This window comes from Artemia sp. Qi Xiang Cuo, chromosome 10 (assembly GCF_049724085.1).
Source record: "Artemia sp. Qi Xiang Cuo chromosome 10, ASM4972408v1, whole genome shotgun sequence".
NCBI lineage: Eukaryota > Metazoa > Arthropoda > Branchiopoda > Anostraca > Artemiidae > Artemia > Artemia sp. Qi Xiang Cuo.
The window spans coordinates 31,967,923-31,987,258 of NC_142803.1; the positions used below are offsets into that span (position 1 = coordinate 31,967,923).

General features: G+C 37.8%; 1 protein-coding gene across 1 annotated transcript in view; it reads left to right on the forward strand.

Moving 5' to 3' along the window:
• Positions 1 to 19,336, forward strand: part of LOC148947673 (nuclear pore complex protein Nup93-like) — a 79,128-nt gene that overhangs the window by 14,271 nt on the left and 45,521 nt on the right. The window contains exons 4-6 of the mRNA XM_089096189.1: positions 1,016 to 1,180; positions 3,239 to 3,378; positions 15,282 to 15,512. Of these exons, the coding sequence (XP_088952315.1) occupies positions 1,016 to 1,180; positions 3,239 to 3,378; positions 15,282 to 15,512 (536 nt within the window). The remainder of the gene's footprint in view (positions 1 to 1,015; positions 1,181 to 3,238; positions 3,379 to 15,281; positions 15,513 to 19,336) is intronic.

Below are 19,336 nucleotides of genomic sequence, written 5' to 3' on the forward strand. Positions count from 1 at the left end.
CGCTCGCTGTTGGGTGTCTATCTCTCTATGAGAGTAAACAACTGGTGACAGCCTCTGGGGGTTTCTAGAATTAGAAAATTGATGGGAGTGCTAACCCATAAACAAACTCGCTGCGGGGCGTAAACAACAGGTGACATTCTGTCACTTCTACCCTTATATACAATAACATAACCTCTCTTAGAGCTTACTAGATAGAGAAAAACAATAATGTCATAGGAATTCCGTGATGTCATGTGGCGCTCACAAAGGCATCCGGTAAAAACGTAGACATTAATATGAACACCAACTAGCGGGGAAACCCCTAAAATGGCATATAGGCACCCTAGGAAATGCCTAAAAAAATTTGCGATGTGAACGCTGCCTAGCGGGAAATCATGGACCTAAAAATTACCGTAGGGATCTAATCAGAGAGATCTATTCAAGACGTAGGATGGGTGGGATCATCTGTAATATAATCGGTAATAGCATTACGAGTCATTGCCAGGCCCATTGTGTTTTGATATTTGCAGATTTAAATCTATTCTCTTTAAATTTCAGACTGTCCCAAATAATGATTGAAATTATGTATTAAAGAAATGAAAAATTTAAAATAGATAACTTATTCTACTTATCAAACGATTATGAACTATTTTCCTTCTCTCAAAATAGATTTCGGATACGGCTCACTTATGAATTTTGAGTCTTCCTTCACGTCAACAGGTTTATTTCCCAGATTCATCTCGTAATATTGACAAAATGCACTATTTTTCCATTGTTTGCACCCCAGCCCCTCCCCTCCGTCTTAAATTATTTTTTCTAATGCAACATATCCTAGATAGATTTAAGAATCGCTCTCCCTTTATCTCTAGTTCTTTTGTATTGTAATCTTAATGATGAATACCCAACACTAAACTGAATTTTGATTAGTAAGATTCGCAGCAAAAAAAATTGAATAGCTTTCTATTATTGTCTTTTACCTTAAGCTTGCGCTGGTTAGTTACAACGTTTTTTTTATTCTTCTTTTATATTTTTATAGAGAAGCTTGCTTGGTGATACTCTTTCTGCGTATAGCACTTTAAGTAACGAAGAAATGGTCTATGCTAGAGTTGTGGCAGAATTTAACGACGTGGTTATACGTGGTGGCGTGAAACCATCTCTGGCTGAAAAGTTTGCTAAAGCTGTCGCTACATTTGGTGACCAAGTGAGGATTGCCTTTTACTGCTTAGTTTTTTTGTTTTGTTTTCTTGTAACTGTAAAACATTTTTTAAGTGTTTACTGATGATTTCTTTGCCATTCCAAAGAGCATGAAAAGCTGATAATAGGGAAAACTCAAGTTGATAGCCGTTAATATCATCTACTGGTACTTAGAAAAACCCTTCAATAGTCCACGATTTCTAGATTATTCTCTGGAATGCCACATTCACTTTAGTGCTTGTATTAGTTTTTTTTTTTTTTTTTTTTTTTTTTTTTTTTTTTTAATTAGTAGCACGAAGTAAGTCATGTATTTGGTTTCAAAGTCCAAATTATGTGAAAAAGTAGAAACTAAATAAAGTCATTTGCTCGGCTGTGAGGGAATCCAAAATTTGCACGGGCTTAAAAAAAGAGGAAAGAAGACATAATTCTGCTGAACTTTTTACATCAAAAACTCAAAATCTCTCAAATAAATCCCAAAGAAAAAAATATCGACAAAATTCTTGAGAGACTGGACTGCGAACCAGCTGCCAAACCATAATGAAAATCTAATATATAAATATATATATATATATATATATATATATATATATATATATATATATATATATATATATATATATATATATATATATATATATATATATATATATATATATATATATATATATATATATATATATATATATACATATATATATATATATATATATATATATATATATATATATATATATATACATATATATATATATATATATATATACATATATATATATATATATATATATATATATATATATATATATATATATATATATATATATATATATATATATATATATATATATATATATATATATATATATATATATATATATATATATATATATATATATATATATATATATATATATATATATATATATATATATATATATATATATATATATATATATATATATATATATATATATATATATATATATATATATATATATATATATATATATATATATATATATATATATATATATATATATATATATATATATATATATATATATATATATATATATATATATATATATGAGAAATAGTCCAACAGAGATGACAAATAGTCCTGTAAAACACGAACTCTCCAATTCTATAGTCAATGCTTCTTGTGGCACTAGTAGTATTTAACTCTGATGGTAGGCTCAGATTCACTGTAAAAAGAATCTTCAAGTCTGTAAATGCAGGTGCTTGTTGTGGAAAAACGTTACTGTTTACCTTTTTACTTTTTTCAAGCAAGACGAGAAGGGTCTTTTTTACCTGTTCATACTGCTTCTTTGTTGAAGAAAACAGTTAAAACAAAGATATACTATAGTTGATTTAAAGAAGCCAAAGCTGTTATTTCTCCTGATTATAATTTACCTGCCTCTGTTATAGATGCTGCTCGGATTTCCAATCATCCACCTTTATTGTTTGACCACTTTTTGCAGACAGTTTTGCAGGCTGGGAGACCGTTCTACTGATATATCTTAACTTATCGCTATTTCTACTGATATATCTTAACTTATCGCTATAAGAGCCTTGTTAAAGATCAAAGATCTATCCTGTCAGGTTTTGATGTTGCGTATATTCTTTGAGGTTACTTTTGACCAGTCTCTCTATCTCTCTCGCTCTCTCTCTCTCTTTCTCTCTCTCTCTCTCTCGCTCTCTCTCTCTTTCTCTCTCTCTCGATCTCTCTATCACTTTCTCTCTCTCTCTCTCTCTCTCTCTCTCTCTCTCTCTCTCTCTCTCTCTCTCTCTCTCTCTCTCTCTCTCTCTGTCTCTCTCTCTCTTTCTCTCTTTCTCATGTCTGCGTTATGTTTTACTCTTTTTTAAGTAAGTTAGTCTTTTTGCTTTTTTCCTTTTTTTGTAGCTCTTTACAAATTTAGCTGTCGGGGTTATTTTTTGTATCCCTAGTTTACTCTATTTTTCTAATATTAATATATTAATTGAATATCAGTTTTATTTAATTGTTGGTTTGAATATTGTACGAGCTATGATTTTTTTTCTACGTTAATCATGAATTATTTTTTAGCGCTTGAATGAGATATGGAAAATGATACAAGTTATGTCAGAAGTTCCACTCGTAACTAGCTCAAGCCCGGGTCTTGCTCGTTCCTCAGTACCTGTCCAAAATTCCTTAATTCGAAATGCTCGCAAGATACTGGAAAACAGGTAATATAATTTGTCTAAATGGATTAAGAGTCATTGTAGGACATAAAGAAAAGTTTCAGTACATAAAACTTAAAAAATTGCTATATTCAAGTAGCGTAATATTTGTAGCTCTCGGTAGCGCAGTCAAACAATGTGGGGTCTCATTCTACTAAAACCGCGACAACGGCTATGTCACAGGGGAAAAATGCAACAAATTTAATGCTACTACTAACAACTAACCGCAGCATCAGGCCGCCTGAGTCCAACTCAGCTACGCACGCTCCCCCTTCATCCCAATCTATTCAAAGCCTCCCTCTTTAAACTCTGCCTGGAAGTTCCTATTTTCCATAACTCTTTCCTTACGAAATCCACCCACCCTAACCGAGGACGATCTGTTTAGGGTGGGTTGATTCCGTTTAGACCTTGACGGTTGGCCGAAAAGGACGATCTTTGGCAACTTGTCGTCCTTTATCCACAAAACACGCCCTAGCCATCTCGACCTTTCTCTCATTATACCTCTAGAAAGCGGGATTGAACCACACTTTTCGCACAGCCAGCTGTTTGAAATACAGTCAGTCGGTCGGTTTCCCAAAAACAATACGTGGGAAATTTCTCTGGGAAAGATCTAGCAAATCTTCTTCCATTTTTCGGAGCGCCCATGCGTCAAAACCATATTTGACCACTGTCATCACTGTAGGTTCCAATTTGCTGCTCTTGTTTCGCAGAATTATCTTCCTATTCTGCCAACCTTTTTTAACTGTCAGAAAACACCCTGGGCCTTGGCTGTTCTATTTTTAACATCCTCACTGCACCAACCATCTTTACTAATAATACTACCAATGTAAGTGAAGCTTTCCGCCAGATCAATCTTTTCTTTATGCAACGTAACCTTTTCATCTTCACTCATTCCTAGCCTTAGTAACTTCGTCTTCTTAACATTAATTTTCAAACCTACTCTAGCACCCTGAACTCGCAAGACCTCTAAAAGTTTATTCATTGGCTCATGCTTTCATCTGGGATGCTTAAATCATCAGCATAAACTAAGTACAGGAAAGTATTGCGTCCCCAATTGATTCCATGTTCTCCTATTGCCTTTCCTGTGCTCCTTAAGACAAAGTCCATCAAAATGGTCCATATAAAAGGGGATAGAACTCAACCCTGCTTAACTCCGGATTTAAAACGAAGCCAGCTACTAAACTCATTTCCTACCTTAACCGCAGCAATGATATTCTCGTATATAGCACTAATTACTTTAATGTATTTGTCTTGTGTACCGTACAAGGACAAGACCTTTGCTAAAGCTCTTTTAACAGCTGAATCAAACGCTTGTCCATAATTTGTAAAATTAAAGGTTTTTGATGACTCAGGCACTTCTCAATTATTAACGAAAGAGAGAAAATTTTGTCAACACATCCTCTACCCTTTCTAAAACCGGACTGTTCTGCTCTTACCTTTGTCTACAGTATCTCGTAAGTCTAAAAAGTATCATCATGTTAAATAATTTTTTACCTAGAGAAACTAGGGCTAATGTGTCTATAATTACCACACTCACTCTTATCACCTTTCTTGTACAGGGGTTTAATTAGGGTTTTACTAAAACCCCTAGGTACTTCCCTTTTCCGAAAAATCATATTCATAATCTTTAGTAACATGTCTAACCTCATATAGCCACCATATTTAAGAAACTCATTTACAACACTATCAACACCTTAGGGTTATTTTTTGCTTAATCCTGTTAGTGCTGTCACTAATTCTTCCTCATAAAATAAATCTTGTTTTTCATACAAGGTGTCATAAACTTCGTCATTTTGCTATGTATCTTTTCCTGTAACTCTGTATCGGTTTAGCACATTCTCTAACTCATTCCTTATCACTAATTGTGGCCTCGTTCCTGACGTTAAATGGTACAAGTCCAGATTGACCACTCCGTCTCATTTTATTAACATTCAAATGCAATATTGTACTATTATGTCGTCTAGCTTCATCTTCCAAATCCACGGCAGTTTTATCCATGGTCTCCACTTCACAACTCAATAGTTCGTATTTTAATGCTTTCTCCACTTTCTTTTCATTCTTTTTTTTTCACATGCTCAAATATTTCTTTTATAAGCCTCTCCATCTCTTTATTAAACATAAAGTATTTTCACTAATTAATTAAAAAAAAATCCGAAAAAGACGTTTTGCTATCTCAAAACTTGTATCAGATAGGTTTGGGGAAAAAAGGACGTGTGGGTGGGACTAGTTGCCCTGCGATCTCTTTTGGCTCTTAAAAAGTTGAACTAGAACTTTCAATTTCCATTCAAATGAGCCGTCTCCGAAGTTTACACGAGCATCCCTTCCATAAGAACCATATCATGCCCCCAGAGAATAACTTGCAACCCCTGCCCCCGAGGCCTGGGTGGTTGTGTCGACACCGGAATTTTTGTTATCTGACCTTTGAACTATTTTCAACAAAATGGCTATCTCAGAATTTTTATCGGATGCGTTTGGGGAAAAAGGGGCATGTGGGGAAAAAGGGGCGTGTGGGGGGGGGATAGTTGCCCTCTGATCTCTTTTGACTCCTAAAAACTGAACTAGAACTTTCAATTTTCAATCAAATGCGCCCTCTCTGAAGTTGATACCAGCATCCCTTCCATAACAGCTGTATATGCCCCCGGGGCATAACTTACTTCGCCTATCCCGGGCCCTGAAGGATTGTGTCGATCCCGAAGTTTTCGTTATATAATAAGGACATAAGTCCAGGACATAACTTACAACGCCTGCCCCCCGGGCCCTGGGAGGCTTTGTCGACACCAGAGTTTTGTTATCTGTGAACTATTTTAAAAAATGGCTATCTCAAAACTTGTAGCGGATGGGTTTGGGGAAAAAAGGACGTGGGGGTGGGGCTAGTTGCCCTTCGATCTGTTTTGACTCTTAAAAAGTTGAATTAGAACTTTCAATTTCCATTCAAATGAGCCCTCTCTTAATTTCATACGAGCATCCCTTTCATAAGAACCGTATATGCCCCAAGGATAGTTGCCCTCTGATCTCTTTTTACTCTTAAAAACTGAACTAGAACTTTCAATTTCTAATCAAATGAGCCCTCTCTGAAGTATATACCAGCATCCCTTCCATAACAGCTATATATGCCCACGAGGCATAACTTACAACGCCTATCCCGGGCCCTGAAGGATTGCGTCGATCTCGAAGTTTCCATTATATGATCTTTGAACCATTTTGAAAACATGGCTCTCTATCGGATCGAAATTTTTATTCGAGTGGGTTTGGGGAAAAAAGGGTGAGGGGGGGGGGGGCTAGTGCCCTCGGATATATTTTGACTCTGAAAAAGTGAAACAAAACTATCAATTTCCAATCAAATGAGCTCTCTCTGAAGTTTATAGGAGCATCCCTTTCATAAGAACCATATACGTCCTCAGGACAACACTTACAATGCCTACCCCCTGGACCCTGGGGGGTTGTGTCGACACCGGAGTTTTAGTTATCTAATTTTTGAACAATTTAAAAAAATTGACTATTTCAGAACTTGTAGCGGGCGAGTTTGGGGAAAAAAGGGCGTGGAGTGGGGTGGGGCCTAGTTGACCACCGATCTCCTTTGACTCCTAAAAAGTGAACTAGAACTTTCAATTTCCAATCAAATGAGCCCTCTTTGAAGTTTATGCTAACGTCTCTTCCATAAGAACCATACATGCCCTCAGGGCATAAGTTATAATGCCTGCCCCCGGGCCCTGGGGGGGGGGGTTGTGTTGACACCGGAGTTTTTGTTATATGGTCTTTGAACTATTTTTAACAAAAGGGCTATCTCAAAATTTTTATCAGATGTATTTGGGAAACAAAGGGCGTGTGGGGGGGGGGGGGCTGGTTACCTTCGGATCGCTTTTGAATTTTAAAAATTGAACTAGAACTTTCAATTTCCATTCAAATGAGCCCTCTCTGAAGTTTATACGAGAATCCCTTCCATAAGAACCATATATGCCCCAAGGATAGTTGCCCTCTGATCTCTTTCTACTCTTAAAAACTAAACTACAACTTTCAAGTTCCAATCAAATAAGCCCTCTTTGAAGTATATACCAGCATCCCTTCCATAACAGCTATATATGCCCACGAGGCATAACTTACAACGCCTATCCCGGGCCCTAAAGGATTGCGTCGATCTCGAAGTTTCCATTATATGATCTTTGAACCATTTTGAAAACATGGCTCTCTATCGGATCGAAATTTTTATTCGCGTGGGTTTGGGGAAAAAAGGGTGGGGGGGGGCTAGTTGCCCTCGGATATATTTTGACTCTTAAAAAGTGAAACAAAACTTTCAATTTCCAATCAAATGAGCCCTCTCTGAAGTTTATAGGAGCAATACTTACAACGCCTACCCCCCGGACCCGGGGGGGTTGTGTCGACACCGGAGCTTCAGTTATCTAATTTTTGAACAATTTAAAAAAAAATTGACTATTTCAAAACTTGTAGCGGACGAGTTTGGGGAAAAAAGGGCGTGGGGGGGCCTAGTTGACCACCGATCTCCTTTGACTCCTAAAAAGTGAACGAGAACTTTCAATTTCCAATCAAATGAGCCCTCTTTGAAGTTTATGCTAACATCCCTTCCATAAGAACCATACATGCCCCCAGGGCATAAGTTATAATGCCTGCCCCCGGGCCCTGGGGGGTTGTGTTGACACCGGAGTTTTTGTTATATGGTCTTTGAACTATTTTTGACAAAAAGGATGTCTCAAAATTTTTATCGGATGCATTTGGAAAACAAAGGGCGTGTGGGGTGTGGGTGGCTGGTTACCCTCGGATCGCTTTTGAATTTTAAAAAGTGAACTAGAACTTTTAATTTCCAATCAAATAAGCCCTTTCTGAAGTTTATACGAGTGCTCCTTCCGTAAGAGCCATATATGCCCCCAGAGCATAAATTACGACACCTGACCCCGGGCCCGGGGGGGGGTTGTGTCGACACCAGAGTTTTTGTTATGTAATCTTTAAACTATTTTTAACAAAATGGCTATCTCAAAATTTTTATCGGATGGGTTTGGAAAAAAGGCGTTGGGGGAGGGGGGGGGGGGGCTAGTTGCCCTTGGATCTCCTTTAACTATTAAAAAGTGAACTCTAACTTCTAATTTCCAATCAAATGAGCCCTCTCTGAAGTTTATACGAGCATCCCTGTCATAAAAACCCTATATGCCCCAGGGCGTAACTTACAACACTTACCCCCGGGTCCTGGGTGGTTGTGTCGACACTGGAGTTTTTATGGGGGGGGGGTAGTTGACCTCCAATCTCTTTTGACTCTCAAAAACTGAGCTAGAACTTTCAATTTCCGGTCAAATGAGCCTTCTCTGAAGTTTTTAAGAACGTCCCTTCCATAAGACCCATATATTCCCCCAGGGCATAACTTACAACGCCTGTCCTTTGTACTCTGGGGGGTTGTATCGACCCGGAGTTTTCGTTATATGATCTTTGAAGTATTTGAAAAAATGGCTGTCTCAAAGTTCTTATCGGATGGGTTTGATGAAAAAAGGGCGTGGAAGGGGGGGGCTAGTTGCCCTCCGATCTCTTTTGACTCTTAAAAAGTGAACTAGAACTTTCAATGTCCAATCAAATGAGCCCTCTTTGAAGTTTATACGAGCATTCCTTCCATAAGAACCATATATGCCCCCAGGGTATAAATTACGATGACTACCCCCGGGCCCTGGGGGATTGTGTTGACACCGGAGTTTTTATTATATAATCTTTGATCTCTTTTTTATAAAATTTCTATCTCAAAATTTTCATTGCATGGGTTTGGTAAAACAGGCGTTGGGGGGGGGGGCTAGTTGCCCTTTGATATCTTTTAACTATTAATAAGTGAACTCTAACTTTCAATTTCCAATCAAATGAGCCCTCTCTGAAGTTTATACGAGCATCCCTTTCATAAGAACCCTATATGCCCCAGGGCTTAACTTACAACACTTACCCCCGGGTCCTGGGTGGTTGTGTCGACACTGGAGTTTTTGTTATATGACTTTTGAACTATTCTTAAGAAAATGGCTATCTTAAAATTTTTATTGGATGCATTTAGGAGAAAATGGGCGTGGGGGGGGGATATTTGACCTCCAATCTCTTTTGACTCTCAAAAACTGAACTAGAACTTTCAATTTCCGGTCAAATGAGCCTTCTCTGAATTTTTTAAGAACGTCCCTTCCATAAGACCCATATATTCCCCCAGGGCATAACTTACAACGCCTGCCCTTTGTACTCTGGGGGGTTGTATCGACCCGGAGTTTTCTTTATATGATCTTTGAAGTATTTAAAAAAAATGGCTGTCTCAAAGTTCTTATCGGATGGGTTTGATGAAAAAAGGGCGTGGAAGGGGGGGGGGCTAGTTGCCCTCCGATCTCTTTTGACTCTTAAAAAGTTTACTAGAACTGTTAATGTCAAGTCAAATGAGCCCTTTTTGAAGTTTATACGAGCATTCCTTCCGTAAGAACCATATATGCCCCCAGGGTATAATTTACTATGACTACCCCCGGGCCCTGGGGGATTGTGTCGACACCGGAGTTTTTATTATATAATCTTTGATCTCTTTTTTATAAAATGGCTATCTCAAAATTTTCATTGCATGGGTTTGGTAAAACTGGCGTTGGGGGGGGGGGGCTAGTTGCCCTTTGATCACTTTTAACTATTAAAAAGTGAACTCTAACTTTCAATTCCCAATCAAATGAACCCTCTCTGAAGTTTATACGAGCATCCCTTTCATAAGAACCATATATGCCCCAGGGTGTAACTTACGACACCTGCCCCCGGGCCCTGGGGGGTTGTGTCAACATTTTTGTCGACAAAAATGATTGTGTTGAGTTTGTTTTCTGGCTTTTGAACTATTTTTAACAAAATTGCTATCTCTAAATTTGTATAGGATGTACTTGGGAAACAAAGGGTGTGTGGGGGAGGGTGGTGGCTGGTTACCTTCCAATCTCTTTTGACTCTTAAAAAGTGAACTAGAACTTTCAATTTCCAATCAAATGAGTCCTCTCTGAAGTTTATACGAGTATTCCTTACGTTAGAACCATATATGCCCCCAGGGCACAACTTACAACTCCTGCCTGCGGGCCCTTTTGGGTTGTGTCGACAACGGAGTTTTTGTTATATGATCTTTGAACTCTTTTTAACAAAATGGCTATCTCAAATTTTTTATCGGATGCATTTGGGGAAAAGAGGGTGTAGGGGGGGGGGGCTGGTTACCCTGCGATCTCTTTTGACTCTTAAAAAGTGAACTAGAACTTTCAATTTCCAATCGAATGAGCCCTCTCTGAAGCTTTTAGGTGCATTCCTTCCATAAGAACCATATATGCCTCCAGGGTATAACTAACAACGCCTGTCCCCAGGTCTTGGGGGGTTGTGTCGATATCGGAGTTTTTGTTATATATTCTTTGAACTATTTTTAACAAAATGGCTATGTCAAAATTTTTACCGGATGCATTTGGGAAAAAAGGGGTGAAAGGAGGTCACTTTTCACTCCTATCACTTTTGACTCTTAAAAAGGGCACTAGAACTCTCGATTTCCAATCGAATGAGTCCCTTCCGAAGTTTATATGACGACCCCTTCCATATGAAGTGCCTCTGAAAAAAAAAAATATCACTGGAGCCGTATTGCCTTTTCTATAGACAGTGCTATAGCCTTGCCTCTTATATTATATTTCTACCTGTGTTTCTAACTTTTTTCCCTAAGATACCATCAGCAACCTCGCAAATTATTTTCCTATAATAGTTCCATGCATCATATGCATCATCCAATTCAAACTGTTCCTGGAAAATTCCTTCCAAATTTTCATCCTGGACTCTACTAAGGTCATAGCTTCCTAAAAGATACACACCCTTCCGAAATTTCTGCTTCAAATTAACCATAGACACTACTAGATGGTGATTTTTACTTTTAACATCCATAGCAGCACTCCTATATACCCTAATATCTTGTATTGATCCTGCCAGTTGCTGCATTACAATAATCTAATCAATAAGGTTAGCTGTTTTACCATCATATGAATACCATGTTAACTTATGGGCCATTTTATGGTCATATACTGTTTTGATTATAACTAGATTGTTATACCCACAGAATTGCAACAGTCTAGAGCCATTGAGCGAGCATGAAGGCATGTATTAATTTGGGGATGACTTATCTCTCATGCTTGCTTATCTATTTGAAGGTAGTACTTCTGAAGCGCTGTTTGTTAGTGACATTTTGATGAGCTAGATTTCCAGTGTAACGAATCCAGTCTAACCATTAATGCTACCAAATCAAAAATACTCCGGCTGAACCCCCTAAAAAGAGACTTTACCCCCCCCCCTGAAGTCCTATTTCCTGTTTTGTCTGAAGTGAAAATACTGGGACTTTCTCAAAAGACTATTCTTTTGCCGAACATGTTTACAGTGTAATTAGGAAGGGTAACACTTCCCTTCAAACGTTGCCTGAAATGCGTCGTTTCGGTGGCGATGTCAAAAGTCTCCTCTGCACCTACCTTTGCTATGTGCGGCCAGTCTTGGAGTATGCATGTCCTGTGTGGGGCCCTTCGGTACTACATGCGGCTCACCTAATGCACGACCTAGAGTCAGTGCAGAAAAGGGCAGTTATAATTATCCTGGGATGTAGTGATATTCTCTACCAAGAAGCACTCAATAAACTTGAAATCCAGTGCCTTGAGCAGACTGAGCAATCTCATCATGAGATTTGGAAAAGTATTGGTGTCAAACCCAGCCCATCGCGATATTCTCCCCGCAGATGTCCAACCAAGCGGAAAAACCACACAAAAACTCAAACTGACACCCATACCTGAACGAACACACCGATATTGTAATTCATTTGTTGCATTTTTTACGTCTATGTTTAACATGTAAAGTTGTAGTGTTTATGTTTATCTATGTTTAAAAGGTAATGTTTTGCCTCTTTTTCTTCTTCTTTTTACGTCTATGATTAACATGTAAAGTTGTAGTGTTTATGTTTATCTATGTTTAAAAGGTAATGTTTTGCCTCTTTTTCTTCTTCTTTTTACGTCTATGTTTAACATGTAAAGTTGTAGTGTTTATGTTTATCTATGTTTAAAAGGTAATGTTTTGCCTCTTTTTCTTCTTCTTTTTACGTCTATGATTAACATGTAAAGTTGTAGTGTTTATGTTTATCTATGTTTAAAAGGTAATGTTTTGCCTCTTTTTCTTCTTCTTTTTACGTATATGTTTAACATGTAATGTTTTTGTAACTGTAAATTAGCCAAGAGCTACGAAAGTTGTGTAATAAACCGATCTCTCTCTCTCTCCCTCCCTCTCTCTCCCTCCCTCTCTCTGTCTCTCTTTCTCTCTGTCTCTCTCTCTCTGCCTCTCTCTCTCTCTCTCTGTATCTCTCTCTCTCTTTCTCTCTCTCTCTCTCTCTCTCTCTCTCTCTCTCTCTCTCTCTCTCTCTCTCTCTTCTTCCTGAGCTTCTTCTTCTTCCTGAATCAGTTCAGTCACCTCTTAGTAAGAAGTCAGCTTTTACGTTTATTTTCTCTCTCTCTCTCTCTCTCTCTCTCTCTCTCTCTCTCTCTCTCTCTCTCTCTCTCTCTCTCTCTCTCTCTCTCTCTCTCTCTCTCTCGGATTGCTTATCAAAGCTATACCAGTTATGGCAAGACCACCCAATCAATCCTTAATGAGCCTTCTTAAGAACGCCCAATCAGGTTTAAACAGAAACGCTTAAGCCGGCTTAGAACTGGACAGCGAGAAGTTTAATAGATTTTTCTAGCAAGTTTAAGTCTTAAACTACCCTAACTATAGACTTTAAAACGTATGGATAAAGTAAATATCATCATGACCTAAACGGAACGGTCTGTCTCGCATCTTCATAATTTTTTGGTTGACCAATAACGAGAGCTATAGGATTTTCGTAGAAACCGAAGGTAGCTCGTGGATTTAAATGAGAAAATTCTTTTAAAATCACATGGTACAGCTCAACAGAATATCAATTTATTTACGGGATGAAGTGAATATCCTAAAAAAAAAATACATAAGATAGACGAATGATATGGACATTGTAAGGTATTTTGAGAATAATTGTAAAAAAAATTCTAAGGTTACAAAATGCCAAAAGTTTGTTCGAAAACCTTCCGAACGAAAGGAGGTTAGGTTAAAAACTTCGTTTGAAAAAAATACAAAGAGGGAGGCTGTCGTCCCCGTCCAGCCCCCACTCTTCAGACTTGTGTACAATTATGCTTCACAAGGCTTCGATATTTAAGAAGGAACATTTCTTATTTAAAAAATACAGTCCCTGAAGGGGCTGACACCCTCTCAGGGACAATATTGCATGTTTATCCCAAGTATATATCTGCAAGTGAAGGGAGTAGAGTTTAAGCCCCTCCTTCCCTCTCTATGTTTATCTGACCCCACTCTCCTGGATTGGGGGGGGCAATTGCCTCCCCCCTTGCCATCCCCAAACGACGCCACTATTTCAAAATCGAGCGCGTTGAAAAACCCGTTTTTCAAAGGAATGATACAAGACACAGTTGTAGTGTATAGCATGATTTAATTGCGTATACGATATTTAAAGTGTTTTTTTTTGGGGGGGGGGGGAGTGGTCCCCAAGTTTGTTTAGGTTAGGTATTTAATATATGCTATGCTTTGCATAAACATAGAGAGGGAAGGAGGGGCTTAAACTCTACTCCCTTCACTTGCAGATATATACTTGGGATAAACATGCAATATTGTCCCTGAGAGGGTGTCAGCCCCTCTATATATATATATATATATATATATATATATATATATATATATATATATATATATATATATATAGTCAAGTGGGCAGTTGCCCCCAAACATTGTGAAGAATCCCATGCTTCTTGAATATCCGGTTATGGACCCGTCTTGCCCCCCCCCCCAATAAAAATTCTGGAGATTGGCTTCTGCTTGGTTGAATTTACTTTTGTGAGTTTTTTAGGGCATTACAACTCTATTACACTTCTATTCGAATAAGCCCTCCCCCGATAATGTACTAATACTTTATTTACGAATAGTCGGGAAAGGAAGAACGAAGAAAAAAATATTCCAAAATATACATCTGTGGCATTCTTCTAAGGAAAAGTAAGAAATTTCGCATTTTCGTAGATAGCAGATTGAAACTTTTTTGTTAGAATTCTCATGCATGTTCAGTTTCACGGTATAGTTTTCATCTAGATTGTCCCAATTTTCAAAGAAGAATTCAATCCCGTTACCAAGTTTTCTTATCCTAACAACTTTTTACCGGCAAATTGACATTTAATCAATTTCGCGTAGTTGGTGTAAGCATAATCAAAGCTATGTGTTGTCATCAAAATTCGTTTTTAGATATCGCTATAAATAATAACCATAAAATTTCCTCCCCTTACCATCCCTCCTTTGCAGCTAAGCATATGAATTTAATGTTCTATGATACATAGAAAATATTATGAATAAGAGGGGAGTTGCCGTCCTGCAGTGCACATATTTTACGCTTAATATACTCCTCGGAATGAAGGGAGGTTAGAGGGCAAAGTCAGTGGGCCATGTTTGGATATTTTACGACCAATGGGTTGATAAAACTATTCTAGAAAAAAAATGAACCCGCATCTGTGACTATCTTTATTAGGAAAAATATTAAATTTAGTATCTTTTTAATGTCAGCTTGTAACGTCTGCTACTGGGCTATCAGACATGCTGAATTTGATAGTGCTATTTTCATCAAATTCTTTTTGAGAATGTTTCCCTTCTTTCTTGAAATATTTTAAATTTTCGTATTCTTATAAGTTTTGATGGGTAACTTAAAACGTATTGAATTTTGCATATTTTGAATCCTTGTCAATATCAGCTTCTTCTGGTTTATATATTGCAATGGGAATTCCACTATTTTCACGGCTTGATTTATGCTTACAGTTTGTTTCCACAAAGTTTTCACGTACAAAACTTTCTCAAATTTTTAGGTATCTCGATTATATGAGAAAAGAAGTTTATCGTAATTTGAGTTCTGCTCGTCTAGGAGGCTCTATCGGCACGTTTCATTTGGTGAAAAGTTTCCTTGGAACTCGTCAAGTTTCCCGTCAGCCTGGCTTAGAAGACGGTATGGTTGATGGCCAACCTGTGTGGGCAATTGTTTATTATTGTCTTCGTTGTGGTGACCTCGAAGCTGCTTTGGATGCAGCGAAACGTGCTGGGTAAATAAGTTTAATTTTTAGAATTTGTGTCTCTTCAGCGCAAGATTAGGCAGCAGAACCACTGCTCTTCATTTTTCCTGGTATAGCCTGTTCAACAATTGTTTAATTAATTTTCCTGAATAAACTAAGTAATATTTGCACGGAACCCAATCCCAGTCTATTCATCAAAAGTCTTGTGGGGCTTTAGAATGTGTAGTTTTTCAGCTAATACCCATGGCGGCTGTCGATAAGAATATTAACACCAAACACGAAGTTTTTCCGATAAAAATGAGAAAATTTAAAACGAACATGAATTATTACTTCCTGACTTATGCTGCATATATCTATAAAATTAGCTCAAATAAATAGACTTGTGATAATTCCCTATATTTGTAAAATTACGTAAAACTAGCTCTTTACTAGAAACAAAAAAAAGTGTTTTTCCGCATTTTTGCAGTAGAGAAACAAAGTGTTTAGATATGTTTTTATATGATCTGAATTTGCTATTTTGTTCTGAAAATGGTCTGAATTTGGTGCAAGCTCTGCAAATTGAACCCAATCCAATGAACGATTTTTTTTTTTCAAATGGATATTTGATGATAATGTTATAGAATAATCTGAAGTGAACATGTCCGGGTTAATGTTAGGTTAAGGCTATAGACTAGTTTCAGAAATTCGTATCATAGCTTGAAATTCTCCATACAATAGCCAGGTGTAGCTGGATATTTTGACTTTGTTATTTTTATTTGGTCTTGGTTTTGAATGATCCTAAAGCATGTTTCCAGTATAGATTGTTGATATATATAAAGTATAGATTGTTTCCAGTATAGATTGTTTCCAGTATAGATTGTTTCCAGTATAAAGATTGTTGATTACTAGCTGTTGATACTACGACCGATAAGCCGATAAGTTGCCTGATAAGTCAGTCGATCATTTTATTGATTACTGAGGATACTAAAATAAAATTCATTTTTTTCTTATGTATTGAAAGTATTTAAATTTTTACGAAAGGTTATCAATATCGTAAGTTTTGATAGACAAACGTTAGTTTTGCATAATTCTACGAATACGGAAAATTATCACGATCCAGTTTCTTTGAGCTAGAAAGACTTGCTGATTTTTGCTTGTTATTTTTGTTATCCTCTTTTTAGATACGCGATAAACCTGACGAAAATGCTCCTATCAAGTTTACGTAATGATACGAAAAAGGTCAACACCGCTTTTGTTAAAATTTAGTATTAAATATTTTTTAATGCTGCGGGATAAGAAGTTTTACTTCTTACCTCCTTCAAACTTTCCCAGTAATATAGGCCAGTCGACCATTAAAGATAATATATTTGTAGGGTCAATACATAAGTTTTCTAAAGGTGAGGTACACATTATCAAGTTTTCTTCTGGAAATTATTCTGGATTGTCTCTGAGAAGCAGGAAAGTACAAAGAATTAGAATAATATCTGCTCTGATCACATGGATGCAATGTAGGAAATATTTTTTGTTTTTGCTTTTTTCAGTATATATTCGACTTGCAAACCTCCAGTTAAAGCTTTTTCAGCAATGGCAATCTAAGTTGCTTCAACATTGAGAACAAAGATTACCATATCCAAATTAGTGTCAATTGAAAATTTTTTCTCACGAAACAGTTTTGCTGAAAACGTGTTTTTTAAATTTTGGTCACATAAAACCTTGGTTTGCCCTTTCCTTGGTTGCGGTTACTGCTGCAACCATGATGCAAAAAAAGATGTAAGACACAAAAAAGATACCAATAGTTTCTAAAGAAGTAGCAGAAGTGAAATAAAAAGAAAATGAGAAAATTTGGATCCATCCTGGACCGAAACGGAGATGTATTAAATTTAAGGCTGACGCGCGATCCTTTAAGGATAGCATATACTTAGCTTTTACAGATCGGATTTATCCAACAATTTCAACAGCAAGAGGACTGCCTGTTTATTCCACATGCCTCTGGAGAAAAAGGAAAGTCTTACTTAAGACGAAAACAAGAATATACAAGCCACTAGTTAGGTCAGTACTCCTATGCCGCTCCAAGAAGTGAGCCGTGAAAGCAAGTGGTACCCGAGTCCCAAGCGTATTCAATCACGCTTATAATAGGAAAATCATAAGGATCCGACTCTACGGTGGAGCGAGCATTGTGGACCTGCCGAAGATATGCCGAATGGAGCTCGACATTGGTATCGTGATCAATCAAATACGGCTCCAGCGGTTCTGCTACGCCCTTAGACGGCCCGAAAAAGTATGGGGGGGGGAGATGGAACAGGTCTTGGCTTGGGCTAGTAGAACAACTTGTAAAGGACAGAGACTCTTGGCATACCATCTTGATGAAGCTGTTGGACGCCAGGGAGGTCAACACTAGTATCCTGCTTCAAGTACAAGCAAGTAAGAGGCGAAAGTTTTGATGGTAGATTGTAAAGGGCTTTTGACCATGAAAAATTAACCGGCTATCTCGGAATTTCCAGTCACATGCATTTTGCTCTATTTGGCCAAAAATTGTTGTTTTGGGGTAGAAAAAGAAGATGTTTGTAGTGCCATTCTTTCTGTGGCTTAAAAACGCGCCTGATCCTAAGTTCCGTTCAAGTGTAGCCTATCATAATAGTTCACCACCTTTGGTTAGATACGGCCACCCCTGTGAAAAAAGGGATTTTTCTCCCACTCTAGAGTACGATTTTACTTGGTTTTTAAGATAGGGGAAGGGAAAACGATTGTGCAAAGTTACACTGAGGGATAGTTGATCATGACAAATCGATGAGTTATCTCAAAATTTAGCCTCTCTGGCAGCTTTTTGGCCCTATTTCGCCTATAATTGATGAACCGTGGAATGGAATGGCAGAAACAGCACTTTGTCTGGCAAACGCAATTTATTTCGTTCGTTAAAAATGTCACTAGATATTTTTGTTTCCATTCAAATGAAAGTCACTCCTTGCGAAAAAAAAAGGAGACACATCAGTCCCATTTAAGTAACAATGCGAGTTTCGTTCTTTGTTGTTCAACGTGGGGTAATATAGCCCTACAGTTTAAGAATTTCGACATTGGAATTGTCAGTGATTACATTTCATAAAGAGTATTTTTGTACTTTACTTTTAACTTAGTGTTATTTCATCGTAGTTGCCACTGTTGCCAAATTCCTAAACCGTTTGTCCACCCTCCTAACTAAATGGTTAGCAATGACTTAGCTGTGAATTTCTGAATTGTTTGTCTTTCGTCCTATTTAAATGGTATGCAACGACTTTAACCAACAAACGTGTTTCTGTGAGCCTACAGAGAAATCCTAAAGAACGATTCTATCCTAAACAGACGTTAATTGCGAGCGCACGGGTGCTTAGAACATCTAAACATTTTCTATTCTAAAATTCTAACCCATATCGAAAACTTTCCAGCAACATTTGTTATTCTATAACCTTAGCATCAATGTAGTCCTGAGTCTTGACTTACTTGACTTAAGGCTCCTGCCGATGGTTCGGTGTAGAGAACGATGAGACTAGGCGCCTCCAGGTTGACCTATCGCTTGCCAGGATTGCAGATTCTTTCACCGGGATGTGGGCTTGGGTGAGGAATTCATCGGCTTTGTCTTTCCACCTAGTGTGTGGGCGTCCTCTGGGTCGTTTCCGTCCGTGTAGGGTGGGGTCAAAGTCAAATGCGACCCCTGCTGGGGCGTCGCGTGGCATGTGAAGGAGGTGGCCGTACCACCGAACAGTACTCGGAGTGAGCTGCGGCGAGAAAGGAGTTTGAGCCGTACGTGATAGGAGAGTCTGGTTGCTAACGAGGTCAGTCCAGTGAAGTCTTTCGATTCTTCGGAGATGAGTGGACTTCGGACTTCGGAGTAGTCCTGAGTA